This window comes from Chionomys nivalis, chromosome 20, assembly GCF_950005125.1.
Source record: "Chionomys nivalis chromosome 20, mChiNiv1.1, whole genome shotgun sequence".
NCBI classification, from domain to species: Eukaryota; Metazoa; Chordata; class Mammalia; order Rodentia; family Cricetidae; genus Chionomys; species Chionomys nivalis.
The window spans coordinates 5,620,021-5,636,392 of record NC_080105.1 but is presented as its reverse complement, the minus strand read 5'-3'; the positions used below and the strand labels follow the sequence as shown (position 1 = coordinate 5,636,392).

The 16,372-nt window shown below is 55.1% G+C and overlaps 2 protein-coding genes across 3 annotated transcripts; one reads left to right on the top strand and one right to left on the bottom strand.

The window, feature by feature from the left end:
- The first annotated feature begins 2,412 nt into the window (after positions 1–2,412).
- Tmem221 (transmembrane protein 221) lies at positions 2,413–6,509 on the top strand. 2 transcript variants are annotated; one of them, XM_057752782.1, is made up of 4 exons: positions 2,474–2,793; positions 3,250–3,335; positions 4,926–5,156; positions 5,758–6,509. In XM_057752782.1, the coding sequence occupies exons 1-4, from the start codon at positions 2,474–2,476 to the stop codon at positions 5,811–5,813; spliced, it is 693 nt and encodes a 230-aa protein (XP_057608765.1). In that variant the 3' UTR covers positions 5,814–6,509. The 2 variants fall into 2 exon arrangements, with proteins under 2 accessions (XP_057608766.1, XP_057608765.1); XM_057752783.1 differs by lacking the exon at positions 5,758–6,509 and having other exon boundaries at positions 2,413–2,793; positions 4,926–5,448.
- Positions 6,510–11,004: 4,495 nt separating this feature from the next.
- Mvb12a (multivesicular body subunit 12A) lies at positions 11,005–16,112 on the bottom strand. The gene is made up of 9 exons (XM_057753170.1): positions 15,936–16,112; positions 15,760–15,858; positions 15,559–15,655; positions 14,054–14,180; positions 13,762–13,881; positions 13,572–13,678; positions 12,931–12,992; positions 12,362–12,418; positions 11,005–12,224 (listed from the first exon to the last, which is right to left on the bottom strand). Exons 1-9 carry the CDS (start codon positions 16,017–16,019, stop codon positions 12,162–12,164), a joined length of 816 nt encoding a protein of 271 aa, XP_057609153.1. The 5' UTR covers positions 16,020–16,112; the 3' UTR covers positions 11,005–12,161.
- Positions 16,113–16,372: the final 260 nt, after the last annotated feature.

Here is a 16,372-nt window from a genome sequence, read left to right as displayed (position 1 = left end):
ACTGATTGATGGAAAGGGCTCTCTTAAAGAGATCAAATGTTCCCGAACTGGGCAGGGAGGGGCTGCATGGAAAATGTGCCACAAACCACTGAATAAAACAGGGATACTTTTATTAAAGTTTCATTTCAGTTCATCAAAAGTAGCCATTTGAGTAGCTTGGTGGTGGCGCACACCTTTAATCCCAGCACTCAGGAGACAGAAGCAGGTGGATCTCTGTGAAGCCAGCTTGGTCTACAGAGTGAGTTCCAGGACAGCCAGGGCTACATAGAGAACCCTGTTTTGAAAAACAAAACAATACTTTAATAAATACCAAACCAAATTGTGGACAGGAGCTCAAGAGATGACTCGGTAGGTAAAAGTGCTTGCTATGCAAGCATGAGACTTGAGTTCGAATCCCCAGCGCCCACAAAGACAGCTGGCTATGAGAGACAGACTCAAGGACTCACTGTAAACAACCACAGAGGAAGACAGCAGCTGCCGCACTCCTGCTCACCTGCACCACACACAGCCCCCCCGCCAGGATCACACACACAGACCCCCCCCCGGTCAGGATCACACACACAGACCCCCCGCCAGGATCACACACACAGCCCCCCCCGCAGGATCACACACACGGCCCCCCTGCCAGGCTCACACACACAGCCCCCCCCCGTCAGGATCACACACACAGCCCCCCCCCGTCAGGATCACACACACAGACCCCCCTGCCAGGATCACACACACAGTCCCCCCCCCCATCAGGATCACACACACAGCCCCCCTCCCCGCCAGGGTCACACACACAGCCCCCCTGCCAGGCTCACACGCACGCCCCCCCCCGCCAGTTCACACAACACACTTGCACACTGTAACAGGAGCCCAACATACACAAATCTATCACACAGCTATGTCTAAGTACTCTTTGCATTTTGCTAATATTTATTTGTGTTTTTGTTTGAGACATGGTTTCTCTGTGTAGCTCTGGCTGTGTTGGAATTTGTTCTCAGACCAGACTGGCCTTGAACTCAGAGATTCACTGCCTCTGCCTCCCTCCCAAGTGTTGGGATTAAAGGTGTGCACCATCACCACCCAACTTAATCTTTATTACGTGTTTGGGGCAGCACATGTATATCTGAGTGAAGGTGAGACCAGAGACCAGAAGAAGGTGTAGGATCTCCTGGCTCCGGAGCTCCAAGCAGCTCACGCTGGGAACAGACCTGGGCTGCTGTTAACCACTGAGTCAACTCTCCAGCCCCTCTGTTTACTTTTAAAGATGGTGTCTTCTAGGTCAGACTCTTCTGAGTGCCTGCAGTCCCTCTGCCCAAGCCTCTGGATTACAACGGTGACAGCTTGCGTTGATGTGCCCACCTTGTTCACTCACATCTACATACAGTGTAGTAAGATAGCTCTGCAAATGGCTCCCTCTTTTGGTCTCCACAGGTACCTGGCACGCACATCACTCACAGACATACATGTAGGCAAGGCCCTCATACACATGTGCCAGAAGCCCGATGCTCAGGATGACGGGGAAGCGCCTGTCTGCATTGCACCCAAAACCTGGGCATCCTGTGGGTTCCCATATCTCCATCCTCGGGCTCTGTAACACTGCCTGTGTCCCTGTCAGCTCCGTCTCCTGCCATCTCTTCAGCTCCCCTTCCACAATTTTTCTTTTCTTTCTTTTTCTTTTTTCTTTTCTTTTCCTTTCTTTCTTTCTTTCTTTCTTTCTTTCTTTCTTTCTTTCTTTCTTTCTTTCTTTCTTTCTTTCTTTCTTTCTTTCTTTCTTTCTTTCTTTCTTTCTTTCTTTCTTTCTTTCTTTTTTTTTTTTTTGAGGCAGCTGTCTTTCTATGTAGCTCTGACTAGCCTAGAACTAGCTATGTGTACCAGGCTGCCCACCCCCCACAACTCGCAGTTGTCTTCTACCTCCTGGGCCCTGCCCACTTCCCCAAGCCTTAAACCCGCCCATTAAGGTGGAACAACCCGGAAGGCCGCGCCCCCGCCCCACCCCTCCGCTTCCTTTCCCAGACCTGTCCTCGTGCCTTGCAAGATGCCCTTTTCTGGTCCCTCCCCCCACAGGAGCCAGGCCCTGCCCCACTCCGGACTGCTCACGTGGAAGACCCAGCCCTTCAGCTCCCGCTGCTGGGTCGCCCCTGACCCCCGTCCTCTTAAGACAGCCTCCTCGGCCCTGCCTTAGCCACGCCCCTCAGCATCAGGCCCCGCCCCTCTGGCTCCTACCGCAGCGCCCTCGTGACCCCCTTCCCTCCCACCCCTGCTACCCCCCCCACGGCGCCACACACCTGGAGGCGGCGCCCGCGCCTGGTGCGGAGTAGAAAACACTTTCTTCCAAGTTTTCGCCCATCTTCCACGTCCCAGCTGGGACCAGCACTCGGGACCCCTGTCCAGAGGGCCCCGTGGCGCCCCACCCCCACCCCAAGATCCCCAGAGGCCTGCAGGCGCCTTCACTACCTGCGCCTTCTCGCCACCCGTGGCCCGCGTCATGGGTCGCTCGTACGGAGGCCGGGTACTGTCCGCGATGACCCTGCTAGGCATCCCAGCCGCCGTGCTGGTCGTGCTGGCTGCACAGCTGCTGTTCCAGCTCCAGGCGGGGCGTGCCGAGCTGCGAGGTGTGCGCACCGACTGGCTGCACGCGGAGCTGGACCCCGACGCAGGGCTACCGGAAGCTGCGGCTGGGGCATTGCTGCCGCTGGCGACTGCTCTGGCCGCGCTGGCGCAAGTCTTCGGGCTTAGCTGCCTGCTACTCGCCGCGCTCTGCGGACACCTGGGCGCCGAGCTGGCACGCGGCCCGGGGCCAGGCAGGTAGGACGCCACCACCTCTATCTGCAAACTGAGGTTTCCAGAGAGCGCACCGTTGCCTCCCGCTGCTTCCCACGCTGATGCTTGGGATGCATCCCGGGGGCACATGCCAATCATCGGAGCTATACCCCAGCCCCGCGGCGGGGTTCAGGAAGGGCAAGACTGCCGCAGCCTGGCCAGGGGTCGCCTGCTCAGGCCCCTGAGCTCAGGGGTGCCGGAGTAGGTGACTTCCACCTGGAACCGTAGGCATGCGGTGAGATGCCCTGCTTGTCCCACGTTGACTCTTTCTCTCATGGCACCTGATGCTGGTGGGACCGCGGTGGGTGCGCAGATGGATAGGTGGGTGGATGTGGGTACGCGGCGGTGATGAGTTCGCAGGTGGAGGGGCGAGGGTGGCAGCCTCTAGACTTTGGCATGGTGTCACTGGGTCACTGTCCCTCTTCTGTCGCCTTCCTTCAGGTCAGACTGGTTTCTTTATGACTGCCGTCTCCTCAGGCACTCTGCACTTGGCCTGTTCTGCTGTGGGGTCTCCGTCTACTTAGCAGGTGTGTGGGGGCAGAGGTCGGGGGCGGGGTGCACACAGGTCTCGGGAGCAGTCAGCCTGAGTTCAGGCAGTTGCTCCACTCTTTCTCTGGGATATGTTCTGTGCCTCAGTTTTCGCATCAACCAAGAGTGATGAGTGTCCCTGATGCTTAAAACGGACAGAGGATTCTCCTTTAATACTCATTATTACTATTTATCATGTAGGCTAGGTGGGCCTGGAAGTGGCCTTGTAAGCCAAGGCTGGCCTTGAACTTCCAACCTTGCTTTCACTTCCCAACCCTTGAGAGCACAGGCGTGCAGTGTCTGTGTGTGCAGTGCCCACAGAGGTCAGAGGCCATAGAGACCCCTGGAGCTGCAACTTAGGCAGTTCTGAAATTCAAGGGTCATGGGAGCCAATCCCAGATCTTCTGTAAGAGCAACCAATGCTCTTAACCTCCAAGCCATCGCCCAGCCCCCAACCCCTTCCTGTTTTGACTTTTGCTTTTTTAATTTGTGTTTTAGACAGTCTCACGTAAGCCCAGACATGTAGATACAGTCTTGTGTTTCAAACTCTCTTTGTAGCCAGGGATAACCTGATCCCCCTGCCTCCACAGAGTGGGATGATAGGCAAAGCCACACCCATTCATTCGGTGCTGAATGACCTCATGCATGCCAAGCAAGCGCTCCACCCACTGAGTCACAGCCCGGGCTCTGGAAGGACTTGGTTTTGCTTTAACCACATTGTAGCTGGAACCTGGGATCCAGGGCACACTAGACAATCCTGGACCTCTGAGGTGTCTCCCCCAGAAAGGGCTGGAGAGGTGGCTCGGTGGTTAAGGGTGCTTACTGCTCTTCCAGAACACCCGAGTTTGGTTCCCAGAACCCATGTCAGGCAGCTCACAGCCTCCTCTGGCCTCTGTGGGCACCTGCACTTATCACGTGCACACGCACGGGGTGGGTGGGGGAGAAATCTTTAAAATCAGAAGCCCCATTTTCAGGACTGGCTCACTGATGACTGCTAGCAGTTCCTGGGACCCACACTTCCAGAGAGTCTCCCCCAAGGTGTCCCCTGACGTCACATGCACCCTGTGGTATGTTGCACATCCGCAGTGAACAAATGCAGTGAAAATGCAAAAAAGTAACTAGTAAAATCGCATCTGCGTTCTTCCAGGCTGCAAGGCTTTGGGGTTCCCCCCTCCCCACCCAGTGTTTATAGGTGTTTTGTCTGCTCAGAGCACAGAACAGAATCCCAGGAACCACTGTGCAGTGCTGGGAACCAAACCCAGGTCCTCTTAACCATAGAGTCGTGTGTCTACTCATTTTTGCTGTTTGTTTTGAGGGGTGGGGTCTTACTATATAGCCCTGGCTATCCCTGAAACTCACTTTGTAGAGCAGGCTGGCCTCAAACTCACAGAGATCTTCCTGAGTGCTGGAATGAAAGGTGTGCAGCACCACCCCCGGGCTGGTTTCCTTTTCTGGAGATGGTTGTGATGGTGGTGGGGCCCACCTGCTTGTTCTGGCCCAGGGTTCTCTGCGGGTGTTTGAGGGATCTTCCCCAAGGGCTCAAAGAGCAAGTGTTTGTTGAGTGACTAAGTGAGCCATTCCTTTCTCAGCACTGGCCATTTATACCCTGCTGCTCTTCGAGATCGAGGCAGGGGCAGCGGCCGCATCTATCCTGGGTTCAGGCGCCCTGGTCCTGGTGGCAGTAATGACTCACACCCTACTCCGGGCCCTTCGGGCCACTCGCCGGGGTCTCCACGAGCTGTCCCCACCAGCGTTTGAAGATGAGCCCGCCCGGCCTTCAGAAGACTCCAAAACTGGCTGCAGGGCTCAGCCCCAGCAGGGTACCCATGGCCAGACCCTCTATGCCCTGTCCCGGGAACCTGGGGACCCCCCTGGGCCCATGACCACTGGTATCACATCCAGAGTCCTGGGGAGAGCCAGGGAAGGTAGTCTACCTGCTTCTCCCCAACCCCAGACACAATTGGCTGAAGTCGCTCGTGAGACGCATAGCATGCTGGGCCACAGGCCACTGGACACAGGAAAGGACACCACGCTGGTGTGATCTGGGAATCAGGGGCAAGAAGACAAGACGATGATACCACAGAGATAGGTCAGCTCAGCTCTCGCAGCCATGGGCCTTCTTCCCTCTGAGTTTATGAAATCCTTGACTTATGTCAAAGTTGCTTTTTGATGCAAACAGCTGCCCATGCTCCAGCTTTCCCCTCCTTGCTAAGAGGGGTAACAAAGGCCAGGGGTGGACAGGTATTCTGAAGGCCTGGAGACCTGGGGCCTTCTTCTTGCATCTCACTGGGCAGACGTTGACAAACAACCAGACCTTGGTCCAGGGGAGTCTGAGGATGTAAACAAAAGAGGTTCTTTTATAGATGGGAGGGAGGATGGGCTTGGCTTCCGACTCTCAGTGACTCTCTATCCATTCAACAGATGAGGAGCCCGAGACGTCAGTAGGGGCTGTGACTCACCAAGGTCCTCATTCCTGAGCATCAGGGCCTGGACTGGCTCTCAGGTCCTGGGACCCCACTCCCATGTTCCTGGAAGAAGGTTCAAGTCTTAGACCTCCGCTTCTTGACACTCCCTGGGGAGTTGTGGATGTTTGAAATTCGTGTGTGTGGAGCTCAGAGCAGCCTAAGGCCAGGAGCATTCAGGGATGGCTGGAGTCTCACCATGAGCCCAAGACTGAGTGGGTCTCGCTGCTGCGCCTGTTTCCTTATCTGTGACAGAGACGGGAGAAGCTGCACACAGCAGACCCTTAGTACATGTTAACCATGTGTATTGTTGCCCTGCCTATTTAACAAAGGCCACTTAAGAAAGAAGAGGCTTCTTCTGCTCCGAGCTCCATGCCTAACCCTACTCCTGGCTCACTTGCGTTCTGTGACAAAGTACCTTGATACAATCCGCATGGGAGCAAGGGCTTGTCCTGGTGACAGTCAGAAGCAGAGAGAGAGAGGAATGCTGCCTCAGGTCGCTCAGGCCGCGGGCTGCTCCCACATTGAGGATGGGCTGGCCTGTCTCAGCTAACCAGCCTAGAGACTGCACCCTCACATGCCCGGAGGCCGGTCTCCAAGGTGATTCTGGATGTGTTGCCGGCACTTGTGTGGAAGCAGGTGACTGCCTCCCAAGGGAACCACTGAGGCCCACTCAGCCCAGAGGGCTCCATCCCTCTCCAGAATGTACAGCGCCAGGAATAAACTCAGCTGGCGGCTTGCTTTGTTTTGTTGCCTTTGGTTTTTAAGACAGGGTTTTATGTAGCCCAGGCTGTCCTGGAACACTCAGCGTAGCCCAGGCTGTCCTGGAACACTCAGCGTAGCCAACAACGGCCTTAACTCCTGCTGCTGCCTCCCCTTCCAAGCCTCAGGACCCCGTGAATTGCTGCACACTAGGCCCTCACTGGCTTCTCCCTCCGCTGGTCTGCTCTTCTCTTCTCAAACCTAGAATATTCTCCAAGGCTCTGATGGGAGAGTCTGCTGAAGGCTGAAGCTGAGACCTGCCCTCCCCGTGGGCTCCGCTCTCCCCGTGGGCACCGCCCTCCCCGTGAGCATCGCCCTCCCCGTGGGCACCGCCCTCCCCGTGGGCACCGCCCTCCCCGTGGGCACCGCTCTCCCCGTGGGCACTGCCCTGGAAGCAGAACTGGGAGCCATGATGACTTGGCTCAGTCTCAGTCGCGGGACTGTCCGGGCCAGGCCTGCTGGGAGACACCTGATCTGGGTGTGCCAGGATGTACCTCCCTCCAACAGTCACCACTGGGACTTGGCTTTTAAAGACTGGAGTTTCTGTCTGTGTCCTCCTTTCAGTTCTCTCTCTCCCGATTTCCCTCCGTTTTTGTCGTTGTTTCTTTGCTTGTTTGTTTTTGGACAAGGTCTTATGTAGCCTAGGCTTCCTCTGAGTGTGTGTACACCACTACACCTGGCCAAGTCATCCCCAGTCACTTTCTACACAGGCTCACCTCACAGTGTCATGTGGCCGAGGCAGGAGGATTGCTGCAAGTTCTAGCCCAACCTGGGCTATTTAGTGAGTCCTGACTTAAAAAATGGAACAAACTCGTCCATGCTGCCAAACAAGGTAATGCAGATTTGTGATACCAGCACTCGGGAGGCTGGAGCAGGAGGATTGCTATGTGTTCATAAACAGACTGGGCAGTGAACCTCCCGGCCCCTCAGAAGATGAGGCAGGAGAACCCAGCAGGAATCCAAGGTCTCACTTGAGTGCATAGTTAGTCACTGGGCTACATGAGATTCAAGCAGACTGAATAAAAACCCAACTAACCAACCAACAAACAAAACAACAGTGTAGCTCCTCCGGCCACATGAGGTGGGGAACAGAGGACATCTTATTGCTAAGATGGGGAAACTGAGGCACAGAGGGGTTGAGAGCACAGTGGGGCTTTTGACTTGGTGGGATGCAGGGAGTCTCCTGCTGTAGCCACACCGAGTTGTGTGTCCCAGGCAGGCTCTGTGGGACCCCAGCTGTCAGACTGGAAGTTTGGCAAATACCAAGGGGTGTGGTTGGGAGCACACTGATTCCTTGTGACTTAAGGCCAAGCACAGGTCGCTGGAGGCCTCTGATCACCCGCAGATGCTCTGAAAAGCGATCCTGGATGTTTTCGGGACAGCTGGGAAGGTGGCCAGGGAGGACAAATGGCTTTTGCTTCCAGGCGAGATCAGATTTGGTGGCTGGCGCCACAAGCAGCCTGGGCAGGACCTGGCAGCCCCCCAGCAGCAGGTAGGATGAGGGCAGCCCCCAGATCCCTGTGTCCAGGCCTAGTGGCACACTGACAGTCCTGTGCCGACTCTGGCCTCTTTAACTACCGTCTGGCTCTGTTCGTCCTGCACAGCAACCAGCATCTTCATCAGAGCTATCATGAGTGCTCAGGAGACCCTGGGATCCATCCTGCTGCTGGTGACAGTCGCTCAGAAGAGACTGGAGGGGAGGGTCGCTGGTCAGCTCCTGAGAGCTCCCTCCCTTCCATGCGTGTGTCTCAGCTACTGTGTGTGTTCGTACATGGTGGCTGGGGCGGCGGGTGGCTCAGGAGGCACAGGCACTAGTATCCATAGTGTGGAAAGTTAACTGAAGGATATAACAGGTCCCAGACTTTAGCACAACTGACTCCATGATGGAAGTACCACTCAGGCCATGAAACTCAGCACAGACAGCACCACCTGCTAAAACATAAAACAATAACCTAACCCAGCAAAGTCCATAGTTCTGGGAGAGTCTCTACTCTGCAAGCTCCCCTTCTGGCTGACTGTCCATGTCAACTGCAGCATGCCCATCCAGGGCATGGCTTTGTGCTTCAAAGCTCACCCTGAAAAGGGCTGGGTTACAGTGGACCCCAAACACCCAGGGTGGTCACGAGCCAACTAGTAAAGACTTTCTATTGGCTTAACGATGTCCAAGCAGTCTTCTCTGATGGCTGCCCTACAACAAAGGGGACTCTCTGTGAGCTACAGGGTCCCCACACCCCTGTAACCATACAGTCCAGGGGTCTCATCTTGCCAGAACGGTTTGAGGGAGCTAATCCTTCACAGACCTGCTGGAACTCAGGTTGATCCTCCTGCCTCAGTCTAAGCGTGGCACCCAGCACCCACTTTCATGCAGTATCTGCCGTCTGCTTGGCTGAAGCCATGAGTGCTGGAGGAAGATGTATTCGCGTTCCTAAATTTCCTGTGACCTCCCCATGACCTGGAACAAGCCAGTATGGCCCCTCCTGTGTGCATGTGGGCTCTGCACAGGATTGCTTTTCCCCTTTGAGCTTTTTTTTTTTTTTAATTATTTTATTGGTTTTTTTGTTTTGTTTTGTTTTTTTGAGACAGGGTCTTTCTACAAAGCCCCGAGTGTCCTGGAACTATGTAGCCTGAATTCACAGACCCACCACTTCTGCTTTGAAAGCACTGGGGTTAAAGGTGTGTGCCATTACACCGAGCCTACTTTTTAAAAAAATAAACATGACCTTTTTATATAATTTATTTAAGTTTATGTGCATTGGTGTGAAGGTATCAGATCTTCTGAAACTGAAATTATAGACAGTTATGAGCTGCCATGTGGTTGCTGGGCATTGAACCCAGGTCCTCTGGAAGAGCAGCCAGTGCTCTGAACCGCTGAGCTGTCTCTCCAGTCCCCACCCCCACCCCACTTTTTTATTTTTGAGGCAGGCTCTCATGAAGCATAGGTTGGTCTACAGTAGCCAAGAATGGCATTGCACTCCTGATCATCCTGCACCCTCTCCCAGTGTGCCACCACACCCAGCTCACTCTGCATCACTCAGGCCACTGAGCTGCAGGCCCCACGGGGTTGCTGCTGCTGACCCCAGGCGTCCTGCAAAAAGTCTGGAGCTCTAAGCACAAAGACCCTTTGTGTGCCTCTCCAACATCAGACAAAGTCTGAGGGCTTGTTTCCAAAGGTTCCCCATGCCAGCACAGGTCGGACTGCTTCCCCCCCTCACCCATGCCCCAAGCTGACCACCATGAAGAGCCAGGCTGATCCAGGGTCACGCCTGTAAAGCTTCAAAATGCTCAGGGTGTGAGACAGAGGCAGCAAGTATGGTCTCTGTTCAGAAAAAGAAACAAAGGCAGGGGAAGGGCATAAGGTTCAGACATGGGGCCGGAGGGATGGCTCAGCCATTAGGAGCACTTACTGACCCGTGCTCTGCTCCCAGCACCCAAGGCCAGCGGCACACAGCTGCCTGTAACTCCAGCTCCAGAGGATCTGGTGCCCTCTTCTGGCCTCCAAGGGTCCTGGCATGCATGCGCGCGTGTACACACACACACAAATGTTAATTCAAATAAAGGTCTAGATGGCATGTCCGAGTGCACCATCCTGAGCCTTTGGCAAGGGGTGTGAGTCTCGTGGCAGGGTTTAAGACTACCTGCACATCTGCCTGCTGCACTAACCGGCACAGGGGCTGCACCTTAATTATTGTTAACGACTGCAGCCTGGTTGCTCAGGTTGCAGTGTGGCAGGAATTCTATTCCCTTAGGCACTGGCTCTGTCATTGCCGCTAAAGGTAGCTTTAACTAGATCTCTATTGTTTTTTTGTTTTGTTTTTTTGAGACAGGGTTTCTCTGTAGCTTTGGTGCCTGACCCGGAACTAGCTCTTGTAGACCAGGATGGCCTCGAACTCCCAGAGATCCGCCTGCCTCTGCCTCCTGAGTGCTAGGATTAAAGGCGTGTGCCACCACCGCCTGGCTTAGATCTCTATTGTTATGTTTACAAACAAGACTTGAGATTCAAAGGCTGGGGTGAAAACCTGCTAGCTCAGAGAGGTGGAGTAGCACCTAGCTAACCTTCTGTCCTAGAGGGCATCTCCCAAAGACAGTGTTCTTCTCCTGACCCAAGGTTAATTTATTTAATTAATGCAAATGCAAATTTTGGGTTCACAGTGTGATTAAATGTCCCCCACCTGCTACTCTAGGCTCACAGCCCACTTTACAACGCTGTAAAGTACACAGCTTGGTTTTTAAGCACTGTCAGTCTTCAGGGCTCTTATTATGAAGTGACGATTGTTGTTTCTGTGGGTAAACTCCAAGAGGTCTCTAAAGAGGATTGGTGGCAGGGCGGCCAAGCCTGGCAGAGCCCACATGGCAGAGGGCGTTGTGTGACCCTACCTAAGGAGATAAACTCATACCAACCACAGACCAGTACAGTACCAGCTTGATGAAGCACTGAGTTTTATTTGGGTCACTTACAGAGCAGAAATGCCTCACAGACAGCTGCATCAGCAGACCCACCCCACAGGCAGCTTCACAGGTTGGGGTCCTTTCCAGGACACTCAGCTTGTCTGAGCCGCTCTCGGCAGCTTATACACACTGAAGGGGGAATGAAGCCTAGAGCATCTGGTCAGTTTAGGGACTCAGCGGAGGGAGCCCCAGAGAGACAGCCACACAGCAGGAGGGAACCTGGAAATTGTCCTCTGACCTCTGCACATGGCACTCAGGAATCCCTCTCCCCACAAATAAATAAAACAAAATAAAATAAAATAAAATAAAATAAAATAAAATAAAATAAAAGTTAAACTGTTTAAGTTTGGGGCCAGAGAGACGGCTCGGTGGTTAAGAGCGCTAACTACTCCTCCAGAGAGCCCAGGTTCAATCGCCAGCACCACATGGCAGCTCACAGCAGTCTGTGACTCCAGGTTCAGGGCTCCTGACACACTCACACAATTGTGAGGAGGCGAGCACCAATGCACATATAATTTTAAAAAATAATTTAAGTTCACGGTCATTCTGGATGGGCTACACAAAACCAATCTCCAGAAAATTCCAAAATTTAAAATGAATTAAAAAATAAATCCTAAGGCTGAGGCTGCACCTCGGTTGGCAGAGGGCATGCCTGGTATGCACAAGAACGAAACCTGGTTCCAGGCTGACCGCCTCGCAAACCAGGTGTGGTAGAGTGCAAAGATCACCCTGGGCTGCGCAGCGGGTTTTCCCTCTGTCCTCCACGAGACCCTGATCTTATAAATAACATAAAGGCCTTGAAGAGGAAGAGAGTTCAGTGGCCAACACCCATGTCAGGGAGCTCCAGGGGATCCCATGCCCTCTTCTGGCTTCCAAGAATACCCACATTCATACACACACACACACACACACACACACTTAAAAATAAATCTTCAAAGAAAGAAAACAAAAGACCACACATGACGGGTACCAGGAACTGTTTAGTGTTGGTGCATGTGCAGTCTCCAAATACAGGACTTGACAAGCGAAGAGAAAATGCCGTCCAGGTCGCCCCTGCACCTCCAGGCAGGAGACCCTATCTCCAAGCGGCCGGGCTGCGCTGCAAGGCTGGGTGTCAGCCAGCAGGTGGCAGGCACGGAGCACCCGAGTCAGGGACTATGAGACGCTGGGGGGCAGGCGCGCAGCAGCTGTCTTCTCCACCACGAAGCCATAGTTATACTGGGGAGAGGAAAGAGGGGGGCTGAAGGAGGCATTGAGGACTGGAGGGGAACATTGGGAGTGACTGAGGAGTTGGGGTGTCTGGGGCCTGAGGACACGGGGTGGGGCCTCAGCACTTCATGCACCCCTGTACCTACCTCCTTCTCAATGTCTGCCAGTGATTTAATGGTCAGGTCCCCAAAGGCAGACAAGTTCTAGAGGACAGAAGTGAGAGCGTGAGCCGGGGAACCACTCGGCGGTGCCGTGTGCCTTCCATGTGCACACTCACCGCGGCCTGGGAGCTTCTCTCTCCTGCTGTGTGAGACCCGGAAACTGGATTACGGTAAGGCTTGGTGGCAAACGCCTTTACTGGCTGAGCCATCTCTTCTAGCATGCCCCCAGCTTCGCAGATGGCAGCTCATGTAGCCCAGATTCACTGTGTATCCAAGGATGTCCTTGCTACAGGGCCTCCTGCCTCTAACTCCCAAGGGCTAGGGTGATGAGGGCACCACCATCCCCGGCCCCAATTCTCCCATCTTTCAGGACTTAGCCCACAAACACTGGCCTGGGTCTCATCCGACTCCCCACATCTCTACTCTGGGATCCCTTGGTCTCTCCCCTCACCCACTCCAGTCGTGGTCTGTGCTGGGTCATATGGCAGCAAGAATGTCACTTCCCCGTGAACAGAGGCTGGCGAGAGCTCCCCATCCCAGGGACACTGACTCACCAGAGGCCCGCAGCTCTTGCCCTCGAATCGGGGGTGCAGTGTAAAGGGAACACCATCCATAGCTGCAATGAAAATTCCCGGGAGGCTGAGGAGGACCCCAGAACACCCTGCAGCCCCCCCTCACGACCCTGCCCACCCACAGAGCATAGGCTGATTCCCACAGTGGAATCGGTGTGACTGGGACTACAGCTTTGGGGTCCCACGTACTCCTGGAACTCACGCCGAATCAACCCAGCAGTTCCCTAATGGGCTCCGGCACTCTGCACTCTGTCTGTGTTGGGCCCTCGCAGGAAGAGGGTCATGCAGCACGCCCCGGGTTCTGCCCTGAGCACCTGCAGAGCTTGAGGTCCCAGTCATTCCACCCCTCAACCAAGTCGGTCAGCAGTTAAGAGCCCAGATTCTATTCCCACCACCCACGTGGCAGCTTACAACCCATTTTAACTCCAATTCCAAGGGATCCGTCCCCCTCTTCTGCCCCTCCCAGGACAATGCACACACTTGGCAGACAGGCACACATGCGAGCAAAACATGCATACACATAAAATTAAAAATAAATCTTAAAAATAAAAGCTTGGTGGGAGGGCCACTCTTGGGGGAGTGCCAGCTCCCACCAGAGGCTGTAGCGTCTCCACTCTGCTCACCTGAGATGCCGTAGAGACTGGACGCCTCGTAGACGGAGTCACTCCTTCGCAGCGTGGATGCTCGGGAGCCTAGTCTGGACAGCGTCCGCTCAGGGTGGCTGCTTTTGCTGGGGAGCAAGGGACAGCGAGCTCGGTCAGGCTGGAAGCCGTCCTCTTGGCCCGCCTGCCCACCAGGGTACCTGAGGCTCACCTTGGCTGTCTGGGTGGGTCCAGCGACAGGCCCTGCATATCCTGGCTGATAGTGCGCGGCTTGGGCACCGGCCTTGGGGCCTTGGACTTCTTGCACCAGATGGCAAAACCACCCATGTCCCTGGAGCAAGGGGGTGGGGCAGGGAGGAAGCCAATGCTCTGTGAAGCCGGGGCTGAAAGGGTCCTGGGGGACCCATGAGATCCGCGTCCCCACATGCAGAGGAGAAAGAGGCTAAAATCTGGAGGGAAAGTGGGCAGGGGAGGGTGCTCCAGGATGGGGTGCTCCGCCCTACCCCACTCGCAGGTATCCGGGCACTGTCTTGGTCTTCCCACTCAGCTTCACGTCACACACAACCATGTCGGCAGCCCCCAGGGGCATCAGCTTCACACACATGCGTTTCTTCTTGGACACAGAGGCCTCTGGGAGTAGGGGCAGGGGAGTGAGAGAGGGGAGCAGGGCAGGGAGGGGAGCACCCAGCGACGCTCACCATAGTGTTTAGGGGCAACACCGGGCAGCTGCTTAAATCATAAATGGTGTACTCATAGGAGGGGTCACACTAACTTCTAGAATCATTGAAGCAGACTGACCTTTGCTGAATATTTGTGGGGTGGCTGTGGAATCAACAGTGGAGTATATATTTTGGCACCCTAACTTCACTTTCCCTGATCTATAACCCAAGGGGGTCACAACAACTGCTCTTAAAAAAAATCTAGCACAAGGCTGTTGTGTGTGCTTCATGGAGTCAGGAAGGCTATTTTATATTATATGTATGTTTTTTGTGTTCATGAGATAGAGTCTCATGTAGCTCAGGCTGGCCTCAAAATCACGATGTAGCTGAGGATGGCCTCCTGATGCTGGAAGGCGTGCCTAGTCTATTTGGTGCTGGGGATGGAGCCAGGCCCCATGCACATAAGTGAGAACCCTGTTCGCTGAGCTATTGCCCCAGCCCTGTCTCTGCAGTCTGTGCCCACAGAGCCCAAAGTGCCTTTGAGCTGGAAGCAATCGTCCTGCCTCAGCCTCTCACGTGCTGAAATAAAGAGCCCCAGCTCCACAGCCAGCAGGTTGAGACAGCTGCCAGGGGCTGAGCAGGATCCCTGAGGAGAGAGAGGACTGAGGTTCCAGGCCAGCTGGGACTGCACACTGAGACCCTGCTCCTCCCAACCAATGAAACAGGTCCGTCAGAAACAGCAGCCAAAGGAGGGTAGAAGCACGGAAGACTGCTGTCTGCACACTGACCTGACCTCTGCAGAGCAGCCTAGCCTGAGTCACTAAAGACACCTTGAGAACCAAGCATCATCGGGGAGGTGGGAAGCTGGGTCAGGCGGGGGACAGGAGGAGGGAAGGCTGAGCTATGCAGAGAACAGGGAAAGCCATTTCCGGCGGACTCGCTGTGCAAGAGCCTGGAAAGGAAAAGAGAATGGCGAGGACTCCCTCAGCCACAGAAGCAGAGGGCAAGCGGCAGTGACCAGATCAGGAAGGCGGTGGGTGGGATTGTTGTTTGTTCTGAGACGGTTTCACTCCACTTCTTAGGGGAAGCTGAGACTCACGGCTGTCCTCCTACTTCAGCCCGAGTGCTGACACGGCAGGTGTGTGTCAACTATTTATTTTTGGAGTAGTGGGATGAGACAAGACCTCACTCTGTAGTCCAGGCTGGACTTGAACTCCCCACCATCCTCCTGCCTCAGCTTCCCAAGTTCTGCACTGACAGGGTTGTGCCTCTCTGCCCAGCTAGGTCATATTTGGTACCACACAGCCTCTCCCTGTGCCTGTTGCTCTCCGTGGGCCCATGGATCTTACTGGCGTCTAGAGAGTCATTGACGGTAGAAAAGCCAGACGGCAGGGGGCCCTTGTCCATCACGATCTGCATGTCCACCACCACACTGTCCTGAGGGTTCTAGGAGTAGGAGAGGGAGCAGGTGGAGGAGGGTCAGGGACGTCAGCGGGCAGGGGGAGGGTCGGGAAAGGCTCAGGTTCAGGCTTCCGGATGCCTGTGCTCACCTTCTGGCTGCCCAGTGGGCTCAGGCACAGGAAGTAGCCGGCCTTCTGCGCGAAGCCGCGGCCGAAGCTGGCGGTCGCGCCCTCCACGGTACAGGTGATCTGCGGGTCAAGCGGGTCAGCGGGGCTTCGTCCCCTCCCTGCCCCGTCCCCGCCGCACTTGCCCGCCCCTCGCTCACCGCGCTGAAACCCGGCGGCGGCGGCGACAAGGCTGACGACCAGACCAGGCACGCGAGCGGCTCCGCGTCGGCCCCGGGATCCATTCTCCCTGGGACCTCAGACGGCAACTAATGCCCTCGGATGGCCGGAACCTTGGACTACAATTCCCAGAAGACCTGGCGAACGTGCACCGCACAGCAGCTAGTGCTCATGCCCAGATACTGAGGACCAGTCCAATGTAGCCGTGGGAACCACGCCCTCTGGGCGCACCCTTGAGAGACGTTTGCGGAAAAAGGATTAGTACTTCCGCTCTCAAGAACCACTCAGGGTGAAGCGGGGCAAGGGGGAGGCGGTTCAATTCCCTGTCAGGACTACACTCCCCATAATGCAATGCGACATCACCTACCGACCCCTTGTTTCTTTATCGGAAACTGGTCCGAAAGGGCCAAGTAGCCCT

Coding starts and splice junctions, on each gene's coding strand:
- Tmem221 (XM_057752783.1), top strand. CDS start 2,474: ATGGGTCGCTCGTACGGAGGCCGGGTACTGTCCGCGATGACCCTGCTA. Junction 2,794..3,249: donor CGCGGCCCGGGGCCAGGCAG/GTAGGACGCCAC, acceptor GCCTTCCTTCAG/GTCAGACTGGTTTCTTTATG. Junction 3,336..4,925: donor GGTCTCCGTCTACTTAGCAG/GTGTGTGGGGGC, acceptor TTCCTTTCTCAG/CACTGGCCATTTATACCCTG.
- Mvb12a (XM_057753170.1), bottom strand. CDS start 16,019: ATGGATCCCGGGGCCGACGCGGAGCCGCTCGCGTGCCTGGTCTGGTCG. Junction 14,181..15,558: donor CAATGACTCTCTAGACGCCA/GTAAGATCCATG, acceptor CCCTACTCCCAG/AGGCCTCTGTGTCCAAGAAG. Junction 12,225..12,361: donor TGGCAGACATTGAGAAGGAG/GTAGGTACAGGG, acceptor TCCTCTCCCCAG/TATAACTATGGCTTCGTGGT.